Below are 18,665 nucleotides of genomic sequence, written 5' to 3'. Positions count from 1 at the left end.
ATGAGTACAGGGACTGTGTCTGTTTTATTCATGGCAGTATCTCCAGTGCCTGAGATAGTGCCTGGCACATAGTAAATGCTCAAGACATACACGTAAAGGGGTGGATCGTTTCCCCAGAAATGCCCTCGACTGGAACTGGGAAACCTCCCATTTCTCTGCCCACAGCAGCTGCGTGTCCCTCCCCGGGGGGTTCTGCGCTGCTTACCGTATTTCTTATTGAAAAGCTCCTGGACCTGCTCCCTTAGCGTGTGGGCGATGTAGATCCGGGAGAGCCTTGCGTCGTAATATTCTGCAAAGCGCAAAACGATTATGGGTTTGGGCTGTTCAGTGAAAAGGCATTTGGTGACTTTTAAGGAAGATGATTTTCTAATTATGGGGAACTCCTTCTCTGACAATTAACGGATCTTTGGAGTGGGCCCCTCAGGTCCTTCAGCACCAACGTCTTGATGGAGATGTGTGTTTTCCAGAAGGACATGCACTGTTACCACAACAGTGATGACTTGGAAATTAAGTTAATTGTTGACATTTGAAAACCACCAAACCAATAAATAAGCCCCGGAGGGGAGGGGCACCATGGAGTGCGGAGTCCTGTGCCCCGGGCTGGCGAGCAGGGGGCGGGGGCTTCATGAAGTCACTGGGGGGCTGGAGACAAGGAAGGAATGGAAGCCCAGCTGATCCAGCAGACGGTGGAGGATGGGCAGTCCCCACAGACACAGCGGACGGGCCTGGCAGCTCCCAATGCAACCTCCACCTCCCAGGCTCAAGTGATTCTCCTGCCTCAGCCTCTTGTGTAGCTGGGACCACAGCCATGTGCCACTGCGCCTGGCTAATTTATTCTTTGTGTTTTTGGTAGAGATAGGGTTTCGCCATGTTGCCCAGGCTGGCAGCAAACCCCTGAGATCAAGTGATCCACCTGCCTCAGCTGGGATTACAGGCATAAGCCACTGAGCCACCCTCACCCATTAAAAACTCCCAAGTGTGGCCAGGCGCGACATTACAGGGATATGCAGACCAAGGCCCAGAGGGCCCTGGTCTATCTATCTAGGACCCTGGGCCCTATCTATTTTTAAGAAAAGAAATCAGAAGCCGAGTGCAGTGGCTCATGCCTATAATGCCAGCACTTTGGGAGGCCGAGGCGGGAGGATCACCTGAGGGCAGGAGTTGGAGACCAGCTGGGCCAACATGGTAAAACCCCATCTCTACTAAAACTACAAAAATTAGCCGGGCATGGTGGTACATACCTGTAATCCCAGCTACTCGGGAGGGTGAGGCAAGGTAATCCCTTGAACCTGGGAGGTGGAGGTTGTAGTGAGCTGAGACTGCATCACTGCACTCCAGCCTGGAAGACAGAGCAAGACTCTGTCTCAGAAAAAACAAAAACAAAAAGCTGGGCGCAGTGGCTCACACCTGTAATCCCAACACTTTGGCAGGCTGAGGCCGGCAGATCATCTGAAGTCAGGAATTCGAGACCAGCTTGTCCAACATGGTGAAACCCCATCTATACCAAAAAAATACAAAAATTAGCCGGGTGTGGTGGCATATGCCTGTAATCCCAGCTACTCAGGAGGCTGAGGCAGGAGAATCGCTTGAACCCAGGAGGCAGAGGTTGCAGTGGGCCGAGATTGTGCCATTGCACTCCAGCCTGGGCGACAACAGTAGAACTCCATCTAAACAAACAAACAAACAAACAAAGTGTCAGCACGCGCCGGAAGGATCCAAGACCACCATTTCTCTCTTTCCCTCTCTCTTTTTTTTTGAGACAGGGTCTTGCTCTGTTGCCCAGGCTGGAGTGCAGTGGCACGATCTCGGCTCACTGCAACCTCCGCCTCTCAGGTTCAAGCGATTCTCCTGCCTCAGCCTCCCAAGTAGCCGGGATCACAAGTGCACACCAACTTGCCCGACTAATTCTTACATATTTTTGGTAGACACGGGGTTTCGCCATGTTGGCCAGGCTGGTCTTGATCTCTTGGCCTCAAGTGATCTGCCCGTCTCGGCCTCCCAAAGTGCTAGGATTACAGGCGCGAGCCACTGCACTCGGCTTCTGATTTATTTTCTTAAAAATAGATATAGAGACAGGGTCTATGTTGCCCAGGCTGGTCTCGAACTCCTGGCCTCAAGCCATCCTCCCTCCTTGACCTCCCCAAGTGCTGGAATTACAGGCGTGAGGTGCGGCACCTGGCTCCTATTCTGATTTCAAAGCACTAAGACCACAGCTGATTGCTGAATAAGGAGTGGGCGTGTCAGCTACCTCAGTGGGGACGGCCGGCGGCGGGGAGCAGACAGGCTCCTGGGCCCTGTACTCTCCCACCACCCAGTTCCCCCCACCATCCACCTGTAGGCACCCCCTCTCCCCTGGAGTCTCTAACACAGAGCTGGCAGGGTACAGCCAGGCCTGGGCTGCCAACCTGGCTTGCCTGGTTCCTTAGGCCCTGAGGTTGGGGGCCAGCTCCTCCCCACTTCCAGCCTGGCCCTCCAAACCCAAACCAGGTCAAGGTCATGGTGCTGGGACAACAGACCTCCCCCTGAGCTCAACCTTACCTTGAAAGCCCTGTCTCTTCAGGTTCTCGTCCACCAGAGGGTCCCCGGAGTCCCTCTCTGGGGGCAGGGCAGGGGGAGAGAAGCCAAGTGAGGAGGCAGTTCCTGGGACCCAAGATGGCATCATTAGGGGAAACCCAGTGCGGTGGTGTGGGGAGAATGCCAGGGCCAGGATGGGAGCAGGACAGAGGCAGCAGGAGGAGGGGCTGGTGGCAGAAGCCCTTGGGGCCCTCCCTTGCCCGCCCACACCACAGCCTGCGACCCCACGCTGGGTACCTTGACTCTCCATGATGGGCTCTTGGACTCCCTCACTGAGCAGCTCAGGCCTGGAAAACACAAGTGGGGCTAGAGGTCCCTCCAAGCATCTGTGGGACTGCCCAGCCCTCCCCTCTGGGCCTTGGTCTGCATATCCCTGTAATGGACCCTCCTGGGTCCGCACAGTTCAGGCCTGGAGTCCCTGTCGCCCCATGTGTGGAATCTGGGGGGCTGCGCTGGGCTTGAAGGGTCCAGCTGGGAGTGAGACCCGCCCAGTCCTGAACACAACTGTCTGATATCTCACTCCTGCTCCCAGGACATTGCACGATTGTCACTGCCGGGGATTGGAGCAGGCGGCCTCAGGGGGCCTCCCGTGGAGCTGGTTTAAAGTGTAGAAACGAGGTCTGGTGCAGCAGCTCATGCCTGTAATCCCAGCATTTTGGGAGGCCGAGGAGGATGGATCACTTAAGGTCAGGAGTCTGAGACCAGCCTGGCCAACATGGTGAAACCTGTCTCTACTAAAAGTACAAAAATTAGCTGGGCATGATGGCAGGTGCCCATAATCCCAGCTACTTGGGAGGCTGAGGGAGGGGAATTGCTTGAACCCAGGAGGCAGAGGTTGCAGTGAGCTGAGATAGCGCCACTGCACTCCAGCCTGGGTAACAGAGTAAGACTGTGTCTCAAAATGAAAGAAAATAAAAGAAAATAAAGGAAAGGAAAAGAAAAGAAAAGAAAAGAAAAAAGAAAAGAAAAGAAAAGGAGTAGAAACAGTGGGGGCCCACTACATAGCAAGAACTCTGAGCTTCTGGAAAGGTCTGAGATCTACGGCTCACATCTGAGAGCTGCTGTGTCACTGCAGTCAGGAGTGCCAGTGACCAAGCCCAGCTTTGTATTCTGCTAATGTCTTTAGCTCCACAGACTCCAGAAAGCCCTGCCAGACATGAGTCAACCTTCTTTATCATAGAGCACTGCTTCTTAAGGCCCCATCTGCAGCACAACTTGTCCCCTTAGAGCAAGCCTGTTGGGGGGCTCGGGTTTGTGGTGGGTAGAGGACACTGGGAAAATCATGCTGGCCAGAGCGGGGCTGTCGGGGGATGGCAGGGTGGGCCATGGAGTGCAGAGGTAATGAGCTTTCTGGAGAGGTAATAAGCCTGGAGAGGTAATGAGCTCTCTGTCACAGGGGTAATCAAGCAGCAGCACCTAGGAGTCTCTGCCTGGGAGTGAGACCAAGGGCCAAACTCTCAGGGAGGGCACCCCCTGGGTCCCTGGTAGATGAGGATTTGGTCCCCGCTCTGGCAGTGGGCATCTCTTAGGCTTCTGTACAGTGCCAGGGCTGGGAGGGGGAAGCATAGCCCTGCCTTGAACCACAGTCTCAGGAGCTAGAAAAGGTTTCAGATTGGCCAGGCACGGTGGCTCACGCCTGTAACCCCAGCACTTTGGGAGGCCTAGGCGGGCGGATCACGAGGTCAGGAGATCGAGACCATCCTGGCTAATATGGTGAAACGCTGTCTCTCCTAAACAACATACAAAAAAATTAGCCAGGTGTGGTGGCGGGCGTCTGTAATCCCAGTTACTTGGGAGGCTGAGGCAGGAGAATCGCTGGAACCCAGGAGGCAGAGGTTGCAGTGAGCCGAGATCACACCACTGCACTCCAGCCTGGGCAACAGAGTGAGTGAGACTCCGTCTCAAAAAAAAAAAAACAAAAACAAAAAAACAAAACCCAACTCGGGCGCTGTCGCTCGGCTGCAGAGGCTGCGGTTGGCGGTGGCTGCGGCGGCAGCGCAGGCTAAGCGGCAGCGCCGGAGTCCGCGGTTGGCGCTGCCCCAGCGGGGACCCGGCGGCTCGCAGGCGGCGGCCGAGGCGGGGCAGGGCGGGCGGGGGCCGGTGGGCGGCGGCCGGAGTCCGTGATGGCGCGTTGCCTGAGCGATGAGGTGAAGGAGCGGATCAACGCCGAGATCCAGAAGCAGCTGCGGGGGACGAGCGCGACGCCCGGCGCCAGCTCAAGCTGCTGCTGCTCGGCAGGGGCGAGAGCGGGAAGAGCATCTTCATCAAACAGACGCGCATGGTCCAGGGCGCCTGCTACTCGGAGGAGGCCAAGCGCGGCTTCACCAAGCTCGTCTACCACATCTTCACCGCCATCCAGGCCACGATCCGGGCCGTGGAGATGCTGAACATCCTCCACAAGGAGGAGCAGAACAAGGCCAGTGGCTCCTGATCCGAGAGGTGGACGCAGAGAAGGTGACCACCTTCGAGCATTGGTACGTCAGCGCCATCAGGACCCTGTGGGACGACCCTGGCATCCAGGAGTGCTGCGACCGCAGGCGCCAGTGCCAGCTCTCGGACCCGGCCAAGTACTGCCTGACGGACGCTGCCCGCAGGGCCGCCTCGGGCCACCTGCCCACCCCGCAGGACGCGCTGCGGGGCCGCGTGCCCACCACCGGCATCTTTCGACCTGGAGAGCATCATCTTCAGGATGGTGGATGTGCGGGGACAGCGGTCGGCTCCAGGAAGCGGATCCACTGCTTTGGGAACCTGACGTCCATCCTGTTTCTCGTCACCCTCAGTGAATACGACCAAGTCCTGGCGGAGTCGGACAAGGAGAACCGGGTGGAGGAGAGCAAAGCCCTGTTCCGGACCATCGTCAACTATCCCTGGTTCCAGAACTCCGTCATCCTCTTCCTCAACAAGAAGGACCTGCTGGAGGACAGTATCCTGTACTCGCACCTGGTGGGCTCCGTCCCCGAGCTGGACGGGCCCCAGCGGGACGCCCAGCGGCGCGGGAGTTCATCCTGAAGATGTTCGTGGACACGAACCCCGACGGCGACAAGATCATCTACACGAAGAACATCCGCTTCGTGCTCGCGGCCGTGAAGGGCACCATCCTGCAGCTCAACCTCAAGGAGCACAACCCGGTCTGAAAGCGCCCAGGCCCAGGGAGACCGGACGGAGACAAGGGCCCGGACAAACTTTCCTTCACACCGAGCCCGCGGCTGCCGCCGGGTGGCGCTGCTGAGCCCGGGCCGGGGCCTCTGCCTGCGGAGGCGTTGTCTTTGTTTTGTTTGTTTTTTAATATTTTTAACAAATGGTTTTTATTTCACAGTTGTCAGGGGATGTATATCTCTCCGAACACTTCGCGCGCCTTCTCACCTTTTGTCAACGGGCAAAGGCAGCCTTTTTCCGGCCTTGGCTTATGACTCGCTTTTTTCTAAAAAAAAAAAAAAAAAAAACCAACGAAACATAAAACACACGAGTGCCCCGTGTCCCCAGCGACTCTGGGCCTCACGGAGCCCCTTGCCAGCCAGCATGGGGGTCCCCACTCCAGCAGCCTCCGGCGACTGTCCTTCCAACCCCACGTGCTTTTTCTTTCTCTTCCCCGCTTCTTTTCTTCTTCAGCACGAAAGGCCTGGAGACTCGGGGACTAACATTTTTTCCCCTTTTTAAAGTTATTGACGCCCAGTGCGCCTGGCCTCTTGACAACTCAATGCTGTGTTTTGCCCACTGGACTCCCGAAGAGGGGCTGGGGGACTCCCTCAGTCGCTCACCCTGGGAAGTGCCTAAACTTTTTTTTTTTTTTTTTTTTTTTGAGTAAAAAGAACGCCTGACCTCACAGGTTGAAGAAACGCCCAGGGTCCTCTATTCTGGCCAGGTACCCCATCCCTCTGCAGAGGATGGGAAGGGTCCCTGGGCTGGAGTCATGGGGGCTCGGGGCTCCTCTGGGTTGTGCCTCCAGGGGCGACATTGGCCACTCCAGGCTGCCCAGGGGCTCCAGAGGGCTGCACGGCCACCCTGCCCCAGCTGGAGTGCACCCCACTGGAGCCCACGTGGACTTGGAGGCTAGAAGGATGGTCCCCAGTAACACTCAGAGAAAGGCCACTTGGATGGGGCCATTTCTTTTCGTTTTGTTCTGCTTTGTGTTGTCCCCAATTTGGAAACAGTGAGGGTGGGGTGCGGACTTTTACAGCATATTCTCAGGTGTGTACCGGAGAGGTAGAGAGAGGGACTTGGCCCGCAGCTCCGGCCTTGTACCAAGTACTTGTGTCCGCCCCCGAGGAGCGGGAAGCCAGCACTTGCACTTTGGCCAGGGCCACGTGGAAGGTGGCAGCAGGCACCGGCCCTGGCAGCTTCCAGGCCTGGCTGGCCACAGCCACGGTCTGATGGGGAGCCCGCCAGGCCACGGCTGCGCACTGAGCCACAGCCCGGGGGACCGCCTCCCGGGGCCCCTTTAGGCACTGAGGCACCCAGACTGGTTCTCCCCCAGAGACTTGGAAGGTGGGGAACGAGGGGACTGTTTTTGGGGAGGTGGCTCTTTCGCCTGCTGCTGACTGACCACTGCAGCACTCTGTGGGTCTGGACTTCGCACAGCTGTCCCAGGATGGATCGCCCGTGCTGCCCTCGCCTGCCATTCTGGGACCCTGGACAGCTGCTTCTGGCCTTGGCAGATTATAAAAGAAACAGCCCCAGTCGGGCGCAGTGGCTCAAGCCTGTAATCCTAGCACTTTGGGAGGCCGAGGCACGAGGTCAGGAGATCGAGACCATCCTGGATAACACGGTGAAACCCCGTCCCTACTAAAAAATACAAAAAACTAGCCGGGCGAGGTGGCAGGTGCCTGTAGTCCCAGCTACTCGGGAGGCTGAGGCAGGAGAATGGCGTAAACCCGGGAGGCGGAGTTTGCAGTGAGTCGAGATCGTGCCACTGCACTCCAGCCTGGGCGACAGAGCAGACTCCATCTCAAAAAAAAGAAAGAAACGTCCCCCAAATAAGACCACCCCGACCAGCAGTTCCCGCCTGCCACTGTCACACCTGCCCGGGTCTTCTTCTGCGCAGGGCTGTCTGCTGGCTTCTGGCGGGAGAAGAGGGGGAGCCCTGTGGAGGAGACAGGTACATTTCTGGTGATCAGCCCCACTGGGAAACCGGGCAGCGTCCCCGCGCCCCTCGCCACTTTTCCGCTTTTGTCTCTCCCAGAAGCGTCCTTTTTTTGTGCCAAGTGTCTACTTAAGAGGGTTGGCGCCAGAAACCCCCATGGTGAGTGCTGGGGCCCGGCCGTGCCCTGGGGGAGCAGATGGTGCCACCCCTGGCAGGGCCAGTGTATCCACTGCCGGCAGCGGACCCCTCTAGGGGGCCTAGACTTGTGGCATCTCTGAGGGCCCAGATCGCACAAGGGGACCTGGACCTGGCACAAGGGTGGAATCGCCCAGCGTGCAGGCTGGGGTGCTTAGTATTAGCCCTTCCAGGGGAGGGGGCTGTGCCAAGCATCCCAGAGCCAGGTTGAGGCCACCAAACCGTTTGGCCTGGGTCCTCTGGGTCTGAGTGCCTGATCCCTTGACCCCTCAAAAAAGCAGAGGTGGGTGTTACAGGCCTGGGGTAGGGGTGCCTGCCCCAGTAGAGTCCCAGGCAGTGGTTCTCACATCAGTGACACCCTCAGGTCGGGGAACGGGCAGCTGATCCCCACCCGTGTCACGTGTGGGACCACGTGTGGGGTGTATGTTTTTACTTTGGTGAATCTCACCTGCCAATGCTTTCTCATGAGTGCTGACCACCTTCTCTGACCATGTCACGCCCAGGCGGCAGCAGCCCCTGGCCACCACAAGACCCATGCCCTGGGTCCCCCAGCTCCCCTAGAGGGGCATTCCCTTGCCAATGTCCCCCAGTGGTGGCAGCAGATCCTGCGGCTGGCCTGGCAGATGGGACCCAGTGATACTTGTATATTACACTGTCCTGATTTCAGATAATTTCAACCTTATTTAAAAAAGAATATTCTATACAATGCTGTTTTTAAACCTTTTACTGTTTGAAATGCATGTGTCGTGCACGTTGGGGGAAGGGAGGAGGGGCTGAGGAGCGGCTCAGTGTCACCTCCCGTGGCCACTGGCCCTGATCCTTAATCCAGACACCGATGGAAGTTGACTTTTCATATCTTCCTCCTGAAATGAACTCTGTTTTAAATTGGAAAATATTTTGTTAAAAAAAAAAAAAAAACCCAAAACCCAAAAACAAAAACAAAAACCAAAAACCCACTATGAGATCCCTCTACAGAGTCACCAAAAATCCTAAAGCTGGAAACACTAACACTGCCGAAGATTTAGAGGACGTGCTGTAAGAGAAATCCATACAGCTCTAATGGGAGTTTACACTGGTGCCCCCACTTTGGAAAACTGGTAGTGTGTTGGTGCTAGTGCTAACACACTCGCATCTCCCTATTTTATCTTTTTGAGACAGAGTCTCACTCTGTCACCCAGGCTGGAGTGTAGTGGTGTGATCTCGGCTCACTGCAACCTCCGCTTCCTGGGCTCAAGTGATTCTCCTGCCTCAGCATCCTGAGTAGCTGGGATTAAAGGTGCCCACCACCACGCCTGGCTAATTTTGTATTTTTAGCACAGATGGGATGTCACTGTGTTGTCCAGGCCGGTCTCAAACTCCTGAGCTCAGGCAATCTGCTCACCTTGGCCTCCCAAAGTGCTAGGATTACAGGCGTGAGCCACTGCGCCTGGCCAGTTCACTCTTTAGTAAAATTTTTATAGCAACTTCTCATTCCATAGTGATTTCAGTCACTCTCAACAAATTCACTTACAGTTATCAATATTGGAACTTTCGCAGATGTTGTCATAGATAAGGAATTTGGCCAAATGGACTCTTGATTATTGCAGTAAAAATTCTGCTCAAATTAGGTAACAGGCATTTGAAGTTTAAAATTATGCAAACTGTGTTGCAAAAATTTCGCTTCTAGGGATTTAAGAAACAGTCATGATTGTACAAATAAATGTGCTGTAGGGATGTTCATTTAACAAAATGTATAAAGCAGGGAAAACCTGTAAACAAACTAAGTGTCCTATAACAGAATTCATTAAATCAGTTATGATACATACATATGATGAAATGTATGCAGCCATTAAAAAATGTTATGAGGGGCTAAGTGCGGTAGCTCATGCCTGTAATTCCAGCACTTTGGGAGGCCGAGGTGGGTGATCACTTGAGGTCAAGAGTCTGAGACTAGCCTAGCCAACATGGTGAAATCCTGTGTCTACTGAAAACACAAAAAATTAGCTCAACGTGGTGGCGCATGCTTGCAATCCCAGCTACTTGGGAGGCTGAGGCAGGAGAATCACTTGAACCCATGAGGCAGAGGTTGCAGTGAGCGGAGATTACACCATTGCACTCTAGCCTGGGTGACAAGAACGAAGCCCCGTCTCAAAAAAAAAAAAAAAAAAAAAGGAAAGAATATTTGACACGAAAGGTATTTTTTATAATACATTAAGTGAAAGAGCAGATTATACCACAGTATATACAGTGTGTTTATATTTTGAGAAAATACGTTAAGAGATTACACCACAGTATATACAGTGTGTTTATATTTTGAGAAAATATGTATTTTGAATATTGGAATTATATACACCCAACTAGTAATGCTATCCATTGAGTCATGGAATTACAAGTGATTTGTTTTTTTGCTTGTCCCTATTTTCCAATTTTTCTACAGTGACCGTACTTGCAATAATTAAACATAGTATGGTCATTTAAAATACGTCCACAAATTCTCTGATACTCTCTTCAAAAGGCAGAGCCCAGTTCCCATCCCCTTGAGTGTGGGCTGGGTTACATGATTCCCTTTTGACAGATGGGAAAAAGCAAAAGTGATGGCTTGCAACTTTGCAAACTACATCATAAAAGGTACTGTGGCTTCCTCTTGCTCACTCTTTGATTGCTCACTTGGGAAAGCCAGCTGTCACACCATGACACCTACGTAGCCTGTAGAGAGGTTCATGTGACAGGAACTGAGGCCTCCGGTCAGCAGTCACATGAGCGAGCCATCTTGGAAACAGGCTTTAGGTGACTGCAGTCTCAGTGGACAGCTTGACTGCAATGTCACGAGACACCCTGAGCCCAAATGACCCAGCTCTGTCACTCCTGAATTCTTGACCCACAGAAATGGAGATCCTAAGTATTTTATTTATGTATTTGTGAGACAAGAGTCTCACTCTGTCACCCCAGCTGGAGTGCAGTGGTGTGATCTTGGCTCACTGCAACCTCTCCCTCCTGGGAGGGTGTGCACCACCATGCATGACTAATGTTTGCATTTTCTGTAGAGATGGAGTCTCGTTATGTTGCCCAGGCTGATCTTAAACTGCTGACTCAAGCGATCTGCCTACCTCGGCCTCCCAAAATGTTGGGATTACAGGTATGAGCCACTGTGCCTGGCCCTAAGTATTTACTTTTAAGCCACTAGGTCTGGAGTAATTTGTTACATAGCAGCAGATAAATAATACACATATTTCTATAGTGATCACATTTATAATTTAAATTGAATTAAAAAGGCCAGGAGCGGCCGGGCGTGATGGCTCAAGCCTGTAATCCCAGCACTTTGGGAGGCTGAGACGGGCGGATCACAAGGTCAGGAGATCGAGACCATCCTGGCTAACACGGTGAAACCCCGTCTCTACTAAAAATATGAAAAACTAGCCGGGCGAGGTGGCAGGCGCCTGTAGTCCCAGCTACTCGGGAGGCTGAGGCAGGAGAATGGCGTGAACCCGGGAGGCGGAGCTTGCAGTGAGCCGAGATCTGGCCACTGCACTGCAGCCTGGGAGACAGAGCAAGACTCCGTCTCAAAAAAAAAAAAAAAAAAAAAAAAAAGGCCAGGAGCAGTGCCTCATGCCTGTAATCCTAGCACTTTAGGAGGCTGAGGCTGGAAGATCGCTTGAGCCCATGAGTTTTGAGACCAGCCTGGGTAATGTGGCAAAACACCTTCTCTACAAACTACAAAAAAAAAAATTACCTGGGTGTGGGCCGGGCTCGGGGGCTCACACCTGTAATCCTAGCACTTTGGGAGGCCGAGGTGGGCGGATCACGAGGTCAGGAGATCAAGACAATCCTGGCTAATACAGTGAGCTGAGATCGCGCCACTGCACTCCAGCCTGGGCAACAGAGCGAGACTGTATCTCAAAAAACAAACAAACACACAAAAATTAGCCGGGTGTAGTGGCGTGCACCTGTAGTCTGATATACTTGGGAGACTATGGTGGGAGAATCACCTGAGTCCAGGAAGTCTAGGCTGCAAGTGAGCTGTGATTGTGCCACTGTACTCCAGCCTGCATGACAGAATGAGACTTTGTCTTAAAAAAAATTTTTTTTTGGCCGGGCGCAGTGGCTCATGCCTGTAATCTAGCATTTGGGGAGGCTGAGGTGGGTGAATCACGAGGTCAAGAGATCGAGACCATCCTGGCCAACATGGTGAAACCCTGTCTCTACTAAAAATACAAAAATTAGCTGGGCATGGTGGCATGTGCCTGTAGTCCCAGCTACTCGAGAGGCTGAGGCAGGAGGATCGCTTGAACCCAAAAGGCAGAGGTGGCAGTGAGCCGAGATTATGCCACTGCACTCCAGCTCAAAAAAAAAAAAAAAAAAAAATTTTTTTTTTTTTTTAATTAACAAGTTCTAGTACCTAAAACGAGCAAAATTGCCATGTGTGGTGGATCACACCGGTAATCCCAGCACTTTGGGATGCCGAGGCAGGTGGGTCATCTGAGGTCAAGAGTTCAAGACCAGGCTGCAGTGAGCCAAGATCGCACCACTGCACTCCAGCAGGGCAGACAGAGTGAGATTCCATCTCAAAAAAAAAAAAAAGTAAAAATGCATTTGAAAAGAACAGCATCAGCCAGGTACAGTGGCTCACGCCTGTAATCCCAGCACTTTGGGAGGCCAAGGGTGGAGGATAGCTGAGCCCAGGAGTTTGAGACCAGCCTGGGCAACATGGTGAAACCCTGTCTCTACAAAAAATACAAAAATTAGCCAACTGTGGTAGCACACACTTGTAGTCTTAGCTACTTGGGAGGCTGGGGGAAGGATTGCTTGAGTCTGGGAGGTCCAGGCTGCAGTGAGCCATGATTGCATCACCTCACTTCAGCCTGGGAAACAGAGCAAGACCTTGTCTCAAAACAACAACAACAACAACAAAACATGCAAAAAGAAAACAAAACAGAACAGCATCATTTTCTTTTTCTTTTTTTTTTTTTTGAGATAGAGTCTTGCTCTGTCGCCCAGGCTGGAGTGCAGTGGCCGGATCTCGGCTCACTGCAAGCTCCGCCTCCCGGGTTCACGCCATTCTCCTGCCTCAGCCTCCCGAGTAGCTGGGACTACAGGCGCCCGCCACCTCGCCCGGCTAGTTTTTTGTATTTTTTAGTAGAGACGGGGTTTCACTGTGTTAGCCAGGATGGTCTCGATCTCCTGACCTCGTGATCCGCCCGTCTCGGCCTCCCAAAGTGCTGGGATTACAGGCTTGAGCCACCGTGCCCGGCCAGAACAGCATCATTTTCTTATCACTTACACATTAGTTTGAAGGAAGGGAATCACTGGTAAAAGTTTCCATTTTCTTTTTCTGAGACGGAGTCTCACTCTGTCGCCCAGGCTGGAGTGCAGTGGCATGATCTTGGCTCACTGCAAGCTCCACCTCCTGGGTTCACACCATTCTCCTGCCTCAGCCTCCCGAGTAGCTGGGACTTGAGGCACCTGCCACTACACCTGGCTAATTTTTTGTATTTTTTAGTAGAAATGGGGTTTCACCATGTTAGCTAGGATGGTCTGAATCTCCCGACCTCGTGATCTGCCTGCCTCGGCCTCCCAAAGTGCTGGGATTACAGGCGTAAGCCACTGTGCCCGGCCAAAAGTTTTCATTTTTGAAAAAAGCATTAAAATATAGTGTGAGGCCAGGCATTATGGCTCATTCCTGTAATCCGAGCACTTTCGGAAGCTGAAATGGATTGCCTGAGCCCAGGAGGTTGAGGCTGCAGTGAGCCATGTTTGTGTCACTGCACACCAGCAGCCTGGGCAACAGAAGAAGACCCTGTCTCAAAACAACAAAACATGGTTTACCACAACCAACAGGAAAATTCTGGATAAAGCTACGTATGAAATATTTACTGCTGTGCTCAACAAGGTAGTGTAGAGGTCAAGGGCAAAATCCTGGGGTCAGGTCACCTAGTCTGCTGTCTAATTAGCTGTGTCATCTTTGGAAAGGTACTTGAACTCTCTGTGCCTTAGAATTCGTTTTCTAAAATGTGGGCAGGGCGTGGTGGCTCATGCTTGTAGTCCCAGCACTTTGGGAAGCCGAGGTGGGTGGATCATCTGAGGTCAAGAGTTCGAGGCCAGCCTGGTCAACAAGGTAAAACCAGGTCTCTATTAAAAACACAAAAATTAGCCGGGTGTGGTAGTGTGCACCTGTAATCCCAGCTACTGGGGAGGCTAAGGTTGCAGAATTGCTTGAACCCAGGAGGCAGAGGTTGCAGTGAGCCGAGATCACGCCACTGCAATCCAGCCTGGATGACAGAGCAAGACTCTGTCTCAAACACAAACAAACAAACAAAAAGTGGATAGTAGCATCTACCTCGAAGAATTGTTGTGGGATCAACAGTGCAGAGAACCTAGCAACTATAAAATTAAAAAAAGTTTCAGGACCCTCTATAAATTTATCATGCCAAGAGGGAAGTTACACCCTGACAGAGTCACATAGCATGTTTGTGACTTCTGCTTCTTAAATTATAATTTATTCCTTCCTTATTTTCATTCTGTAAATGACTATGAGAGACCAGAGACTAGTCCTCCTCTCCTTCCAATCACTCATCTTTGTTACAGATTAACTGCCTCCTTTATTGTTCTGTACCTAACTCACACCAGATGGCACAAAAGACCCCATGACTTACATCTTCAGTGTAGACGGTAAAATACACACTTCCCAGAAAAAAAGACCACCCTATCTGGGCACCGTCGCTCATGCCTGTAATTCCAGTACTTTCGGAGGCAGAGGTGAGCAGACTGTTTAAGCCCAGGGATTTCAGACTGGCCTGGGCAACGTGGTGAAACCCTGTCTCTACAGAAAATACAAAAATTAGTCAGGTGTGTTGGTGCATGCCTCTAGTCCCAGCTACTAGGGATGCTGAGGTGGGAGGATCGCTTGAGCCAGGGAGGCTGAGGCTGTAATGAGTGGCGACTGCACCACTACACTCCCACCTGGGTGACAGAGTGAAAGAAAGACCACCCGGACCAATCAGATATGTTTTAAGTATGTATTAAGCCTTACACGGAGAGATGCTGATTCTGCTAAGCTTCCCTAAACTTTGTCTATGCAAGTGATCCCAAACTTCTAAGCCTTGGAACACTGTCTTCCACTCTTGGGTATCTGTGCTTCCCAGGTGACCCTCCTTAAACTCTCTGCATGAATTAACTCCCTTTAGATTCTGACCCTTTTGATTATTTGAGGTTGACACATTGTGCAATATACATCAGAATACCAAATATTAACCTTCAGAGCAGTCTGTGACATTTAGGTAGAAATCTTTTTTTTTTGGATGGAGTCTTGCTCTGTCGCCCAGGCTGTAGCGCAGTGGCATGATCTCCACTCACCACAACCTTGGCCTCCCAGGTTCAAACGATTCTCCTGCCTCAGCCTCCCAAGTAGCTGGGACTAAAGGCGCCCAGCACCATGCCCATCTAGTTTTTGTGTTTTTAGTAGAGACGGGGTTTGGTCATGTTTGCCAGGCTGGTCTTGAACTCCTGACTTCAGGCGATAGACCACCTCGGTCTCCCAAAGTGCTGGGATTACAGGCGTAAGCTACTGCGCCCAGCCAACATTTAGGTAGAAATCTTACACATATTCCTATCTTTGGTCTCTCCCCACTTACATTTCTGACCTCTTTACAGCTAAGAACAAATCATTTGTGAACTTGAAAAGAGTTACCATAGTAACTGCAAAAAAAAAAAAAAAAAAAAGGAAGAGTTAAAATGCCACTTTCGCCGCTCTCTTTTAATTAATAAACCCTAAAAAGGCTACTCACTTGGACACTACTTAATTAACAATCAATTAGTAAGGAAAAGATACTGAAGCAGTAAACTTTAGTGACAGTGAAAAGTTCTGTTGACCAAACATGGATTCTCTCCTCCTAGAACCAAGTTACAGTTGGAGTTACAGAAAATACTTTGAACAGGTCCTTCGGTATCCTGTAGGAAATCAGACAAAAACACAGATCAGTTACTTTCTTTTTCTTTTTTCTTTTTTTGACACAGTGTCTTACTCTGTTAACCAGGCTGGAGTGCAGTGGCAAGATCATGGCACACTGCAGCCTCCACCTCCTGGGCTCAAGGGATCCTCCCGCCTCAGCCTTGCAAGTAGCGGGGACTACAAGCACGCGCCACCATGCCCAGCTAATTTTTTGTATTTTTGTAGAGACAGAATTTCAACATGTTGCCAAAGCTAGTCTGGAACTCCTGAGCTCAAGGGATCCGCCCACCTCGGCCTCCCAAAGTGCTGGGATTACAGGTGTGAGCCACCACGCCCGGCCCGATCGCTTATATTTTTAAAAATATGTTTTCTTGGTTTCCTAGCCCCTTGTATCCCCCTACAAAGTTCCAAAGGCTTTGATGTTGTTGCAACGGCCATCAGAGGTCAAGGCAGCTCCCTAATGCAGGGCAGCCTCAGACCTGGCCGATCCTGCGCGGCGCCCGGCGGCGGGGGACGCTGCTGGCATCCCCGGGACCTGGCTGGGGGAAGTGTTGGGAGGCGCACCTACACAGGCTCAGGTGACGCGAGTGTGCGGCAAGGGCTGCAGCCGAAGCTAGCGGGTTTGCGGTGGCCACTGAGGAGCTTCCGCCCGATCTTGTGCTTGTGCCCGCCAGGCGAAAGCCGCTTGGTGCGCAGCGCCTGCTCGCTCAGCGTCAGGCCCTTGCTGCGCCCTACGCCGCAGGCTGGCAAGTCGCGCAGGTAGCAGTAGTACAGTCAGTGGTAAAGCTCCTCCTTGTAGGTTATTGGTGTCCGCGGCCAGGTAGGAGCCTGCGGGCCCTAACACACAGCCTGCGAACACTGACCCGCAGCCTGTAGCCACGCGTCTGCGCATGGGCGCCCCTGGAACACCCAGCCGCCGCGCCTCGACTTCCGATTGGTTCCACAGGAGGGGGCGGGTCTCTGTGACGTCACAGGGCCTCTGTGATGACGTGAGAGCGCCGGCCTCCGGCGGCGTCACGGTGACGCCACAGTGCCTGGAGCTGGACTGTGTTTTTCTCGGAGTGGACCCGGGTAACCGCGAGCTTCCCCGCTGTCGGAGTGGACCCCCTAACCGCGAACTTCCCCGCCATGTTCTGTGTGTTGCTGGCTGGAGAAGGGTAGTTGACAAACTCCGACCCAGCTCAGTGTTTCTGTGGGTCAAAACTAGAAAACTGTCCGGACGCGGCCGAGGCGGAAGGAACCCTTCATTCAGGCCAGGAGTTAAAGAGCAGCCTGGGCAACATGGCACGACCCCTTCTCTGTAGTCACACCTCAGCTTCCCAGATACTTGAACCCCAAGGTTCAAGGCTGCAATGAGCTATGATCCCATCAGAGCACTGCATCCTGCCAGACTGAGGTAAACCCTGTCTAAAAAAATAAACCATCCAAGTGTGCAACAGGGAGGGACTGCTTAAAGAAAACATGATAATTGAATGTTCAAATACTTTAACAAGTGCAAAATGTACAGGCTTAAATAAATAGGGCTGGCCCGGCTTGTTGGCTGGCGCCTGTAATTCCAACATTTTGTGTGCCCGAGGCATTCCGATCACTTGAAGTCGGGAACTCGAGACCAGCCTGGCCAACATGGTGAAACCCCATCTCTACTAAAAATATAAAAATTAGGCCGGGCACCTTGCATCGTTTCAGGGGCTCGCACCTCCCTAAGGACCCGGTAATTGAACCTCTCGGACCTGAGAGTGAGAAGCCTTTGCTTAGTTCTTCCCAGGGTGATCAGCCCAGGGGTAACGGAGGAGAGGCCAATAAGCAGGACCCATGAGAAGGGCCCCTCCTGGAGTTTGGGGCCCATTCCCTCCTGCCCCTGTGTCTCCTCTGTCCAGGACTCCTGCCTGCTCTGCCCCACTCCTGGGGCCATGGCCATGGGGGGCTGCTTTTGGGTACAGGCCCCAGCGGCAACCCTGGGTACAAAGTGGGCAGCTCACCTGGAGGGGATTAGAATAACATGGCAAGAAGCGAGGGGAAAAGCCGCGCTGGAACCGCGCCTCTGGAGCCCCTGACATCACTGGGTGCACTCCTCCCTCACCTCACTCAGGCAGCGGCATGAGTTCCACGGGAGCGCTGTCCTGCTCCCTTTGCTGCCTCTTTTTAGTCTTGTGGCTGCCATAACACTTTCCCTTCCCCAGCCCTGCCAACCTGGTGGGACATTGGGCTTCTGTCTCACAGGGTTCTGGGGACAGGCCCGTCCTGTATCATACCCTCAGCGAGAGCCTTTTTTCTCCAGGGCCTGGGGAGCAGCCAGGCTTCGTGAGTTAAATGCAGATCTGAACCATACTAAGCTGGGGTTGGGGTACACACTCTCCTCCTCTGAAAACTAGCTAGGAGTTCCAACTTGGTGAGAGGGAGAGTGGGACACAGCCAGACCAGACAAGGACTGATCACCTGGAAAAACCTACCATCAAAGACCTTGAGGAGTGCTGGGTGCGGTGGCTCACGCCTGTAATCCCAGCACTTTGGGAGGCTGAGACAGGTGGATCACTTGAGGCCAGGAGTTTGAGTCCAGCCTGGACAACTGGCAAAACCCTGTCTCTACTAAAAGTACAAAAATTAGCTAGGTATGCTACGCTCCTGTAATCCCAGCTACTCGGGAGGTTGAGGCAGGAGAATCGTTTGAACTGGGGAGGCAGAGGTTGAAGTGAGCAGAGATCGTGCCACTGCACTCCGGTCTGGGAGACAGAGTGAAACTGTGTCACAGATATGAGCCACTGTGCCTGGCTCCTTCAGGTGGGTTTTCACTACAATACTGGTTCCCTGTTGCTGCTGCAACAAATTACCACACACTTAGTGGCTTAAAACAGCACAGAGGTATTCCCTTACAGTTCTGAAGGCCAGAATTCT

At 52.7% G+C, this 18,665-nt stretch overlaps 1 protein-coding gene, 1 long non-coding RNA gene and 1 pseudogene across 3 annotated transcripts in view; 1 reads left to right on the top strand and 2 right to left on the bottom strand.

Moving 5' to 3' along the window:
• The window catches only part of LOC105466323 (general transcription factor II-I repeat domain-containing protein 1-like), a 43,262-nt gene extending 38,408 nt beyond the window's left edge, over positions 1-4,854 (bottom strand). The window contains 5 exon segments of the mRNA XM_071094155.1: positions 206-289; positions 2,539-2,640; positions 2,812-2,861; positions 4,511-4,709; positions 4,773-4,854. Of these exon segments, the coding sequence (XP_070950256.1) occupies positions 206-289; positions 2,539-2,640; positions 2,812-2,861; positions 4,511-4,709; positions 4,773-4,854 (517 nt within the window).
• Positions 4,694-8,555, top strand: LOC139362941 (guanine nucleotide-binding protein subunit alpha-11 pseudogene; annotated as a pseudogene).
• Positions 8,556-8,557: 2 nt separating this feature from the next.
• LOC139362942 (uncharacterized) lies at positions 8,558-16,722 on the bottom strand. Of its 2 annotated transcripts, none has more exons than XR_011622603.1 (3): positions 16,338-16,722; positions 15,610-15,772; positions 8,558-8,724 (listed from the first exon to the last, which is right to left on the bottom strand). It is a non-coding gene; the product is annotated as an uncharacterized lncRNA (long non-coding RNA). The 2 variants fall into 2 exon arrangements; XR_011622602.1 differs by having other exon boundaries at positions 8,558-8,712; positions 16,338-16,721.
• Between the last annotated feature and the right edge of the window lie 1,943 nt (positions 16,723-18,665).

Source organism: Macaca nemestrina, chromosome 4 (genome assembly GCF_043159975.1).
Source record: "Macaca nemestrina isolate mMacNem1 chromosome 4, mMacNem.hap1, whole genome shotgun sequence".
Classification (NCBI taxonomy): domain Eukaryota; kingdom Metazoa; phylum Chordata; class Mammalia; order Primates; family Cercopithecidae; genus Macaca; species Macaca nemestrina.
Note: the sequence above shows the minus strand (reverse complement) of the source record. Positions and strands in the feature narration are given on the sequence as shown.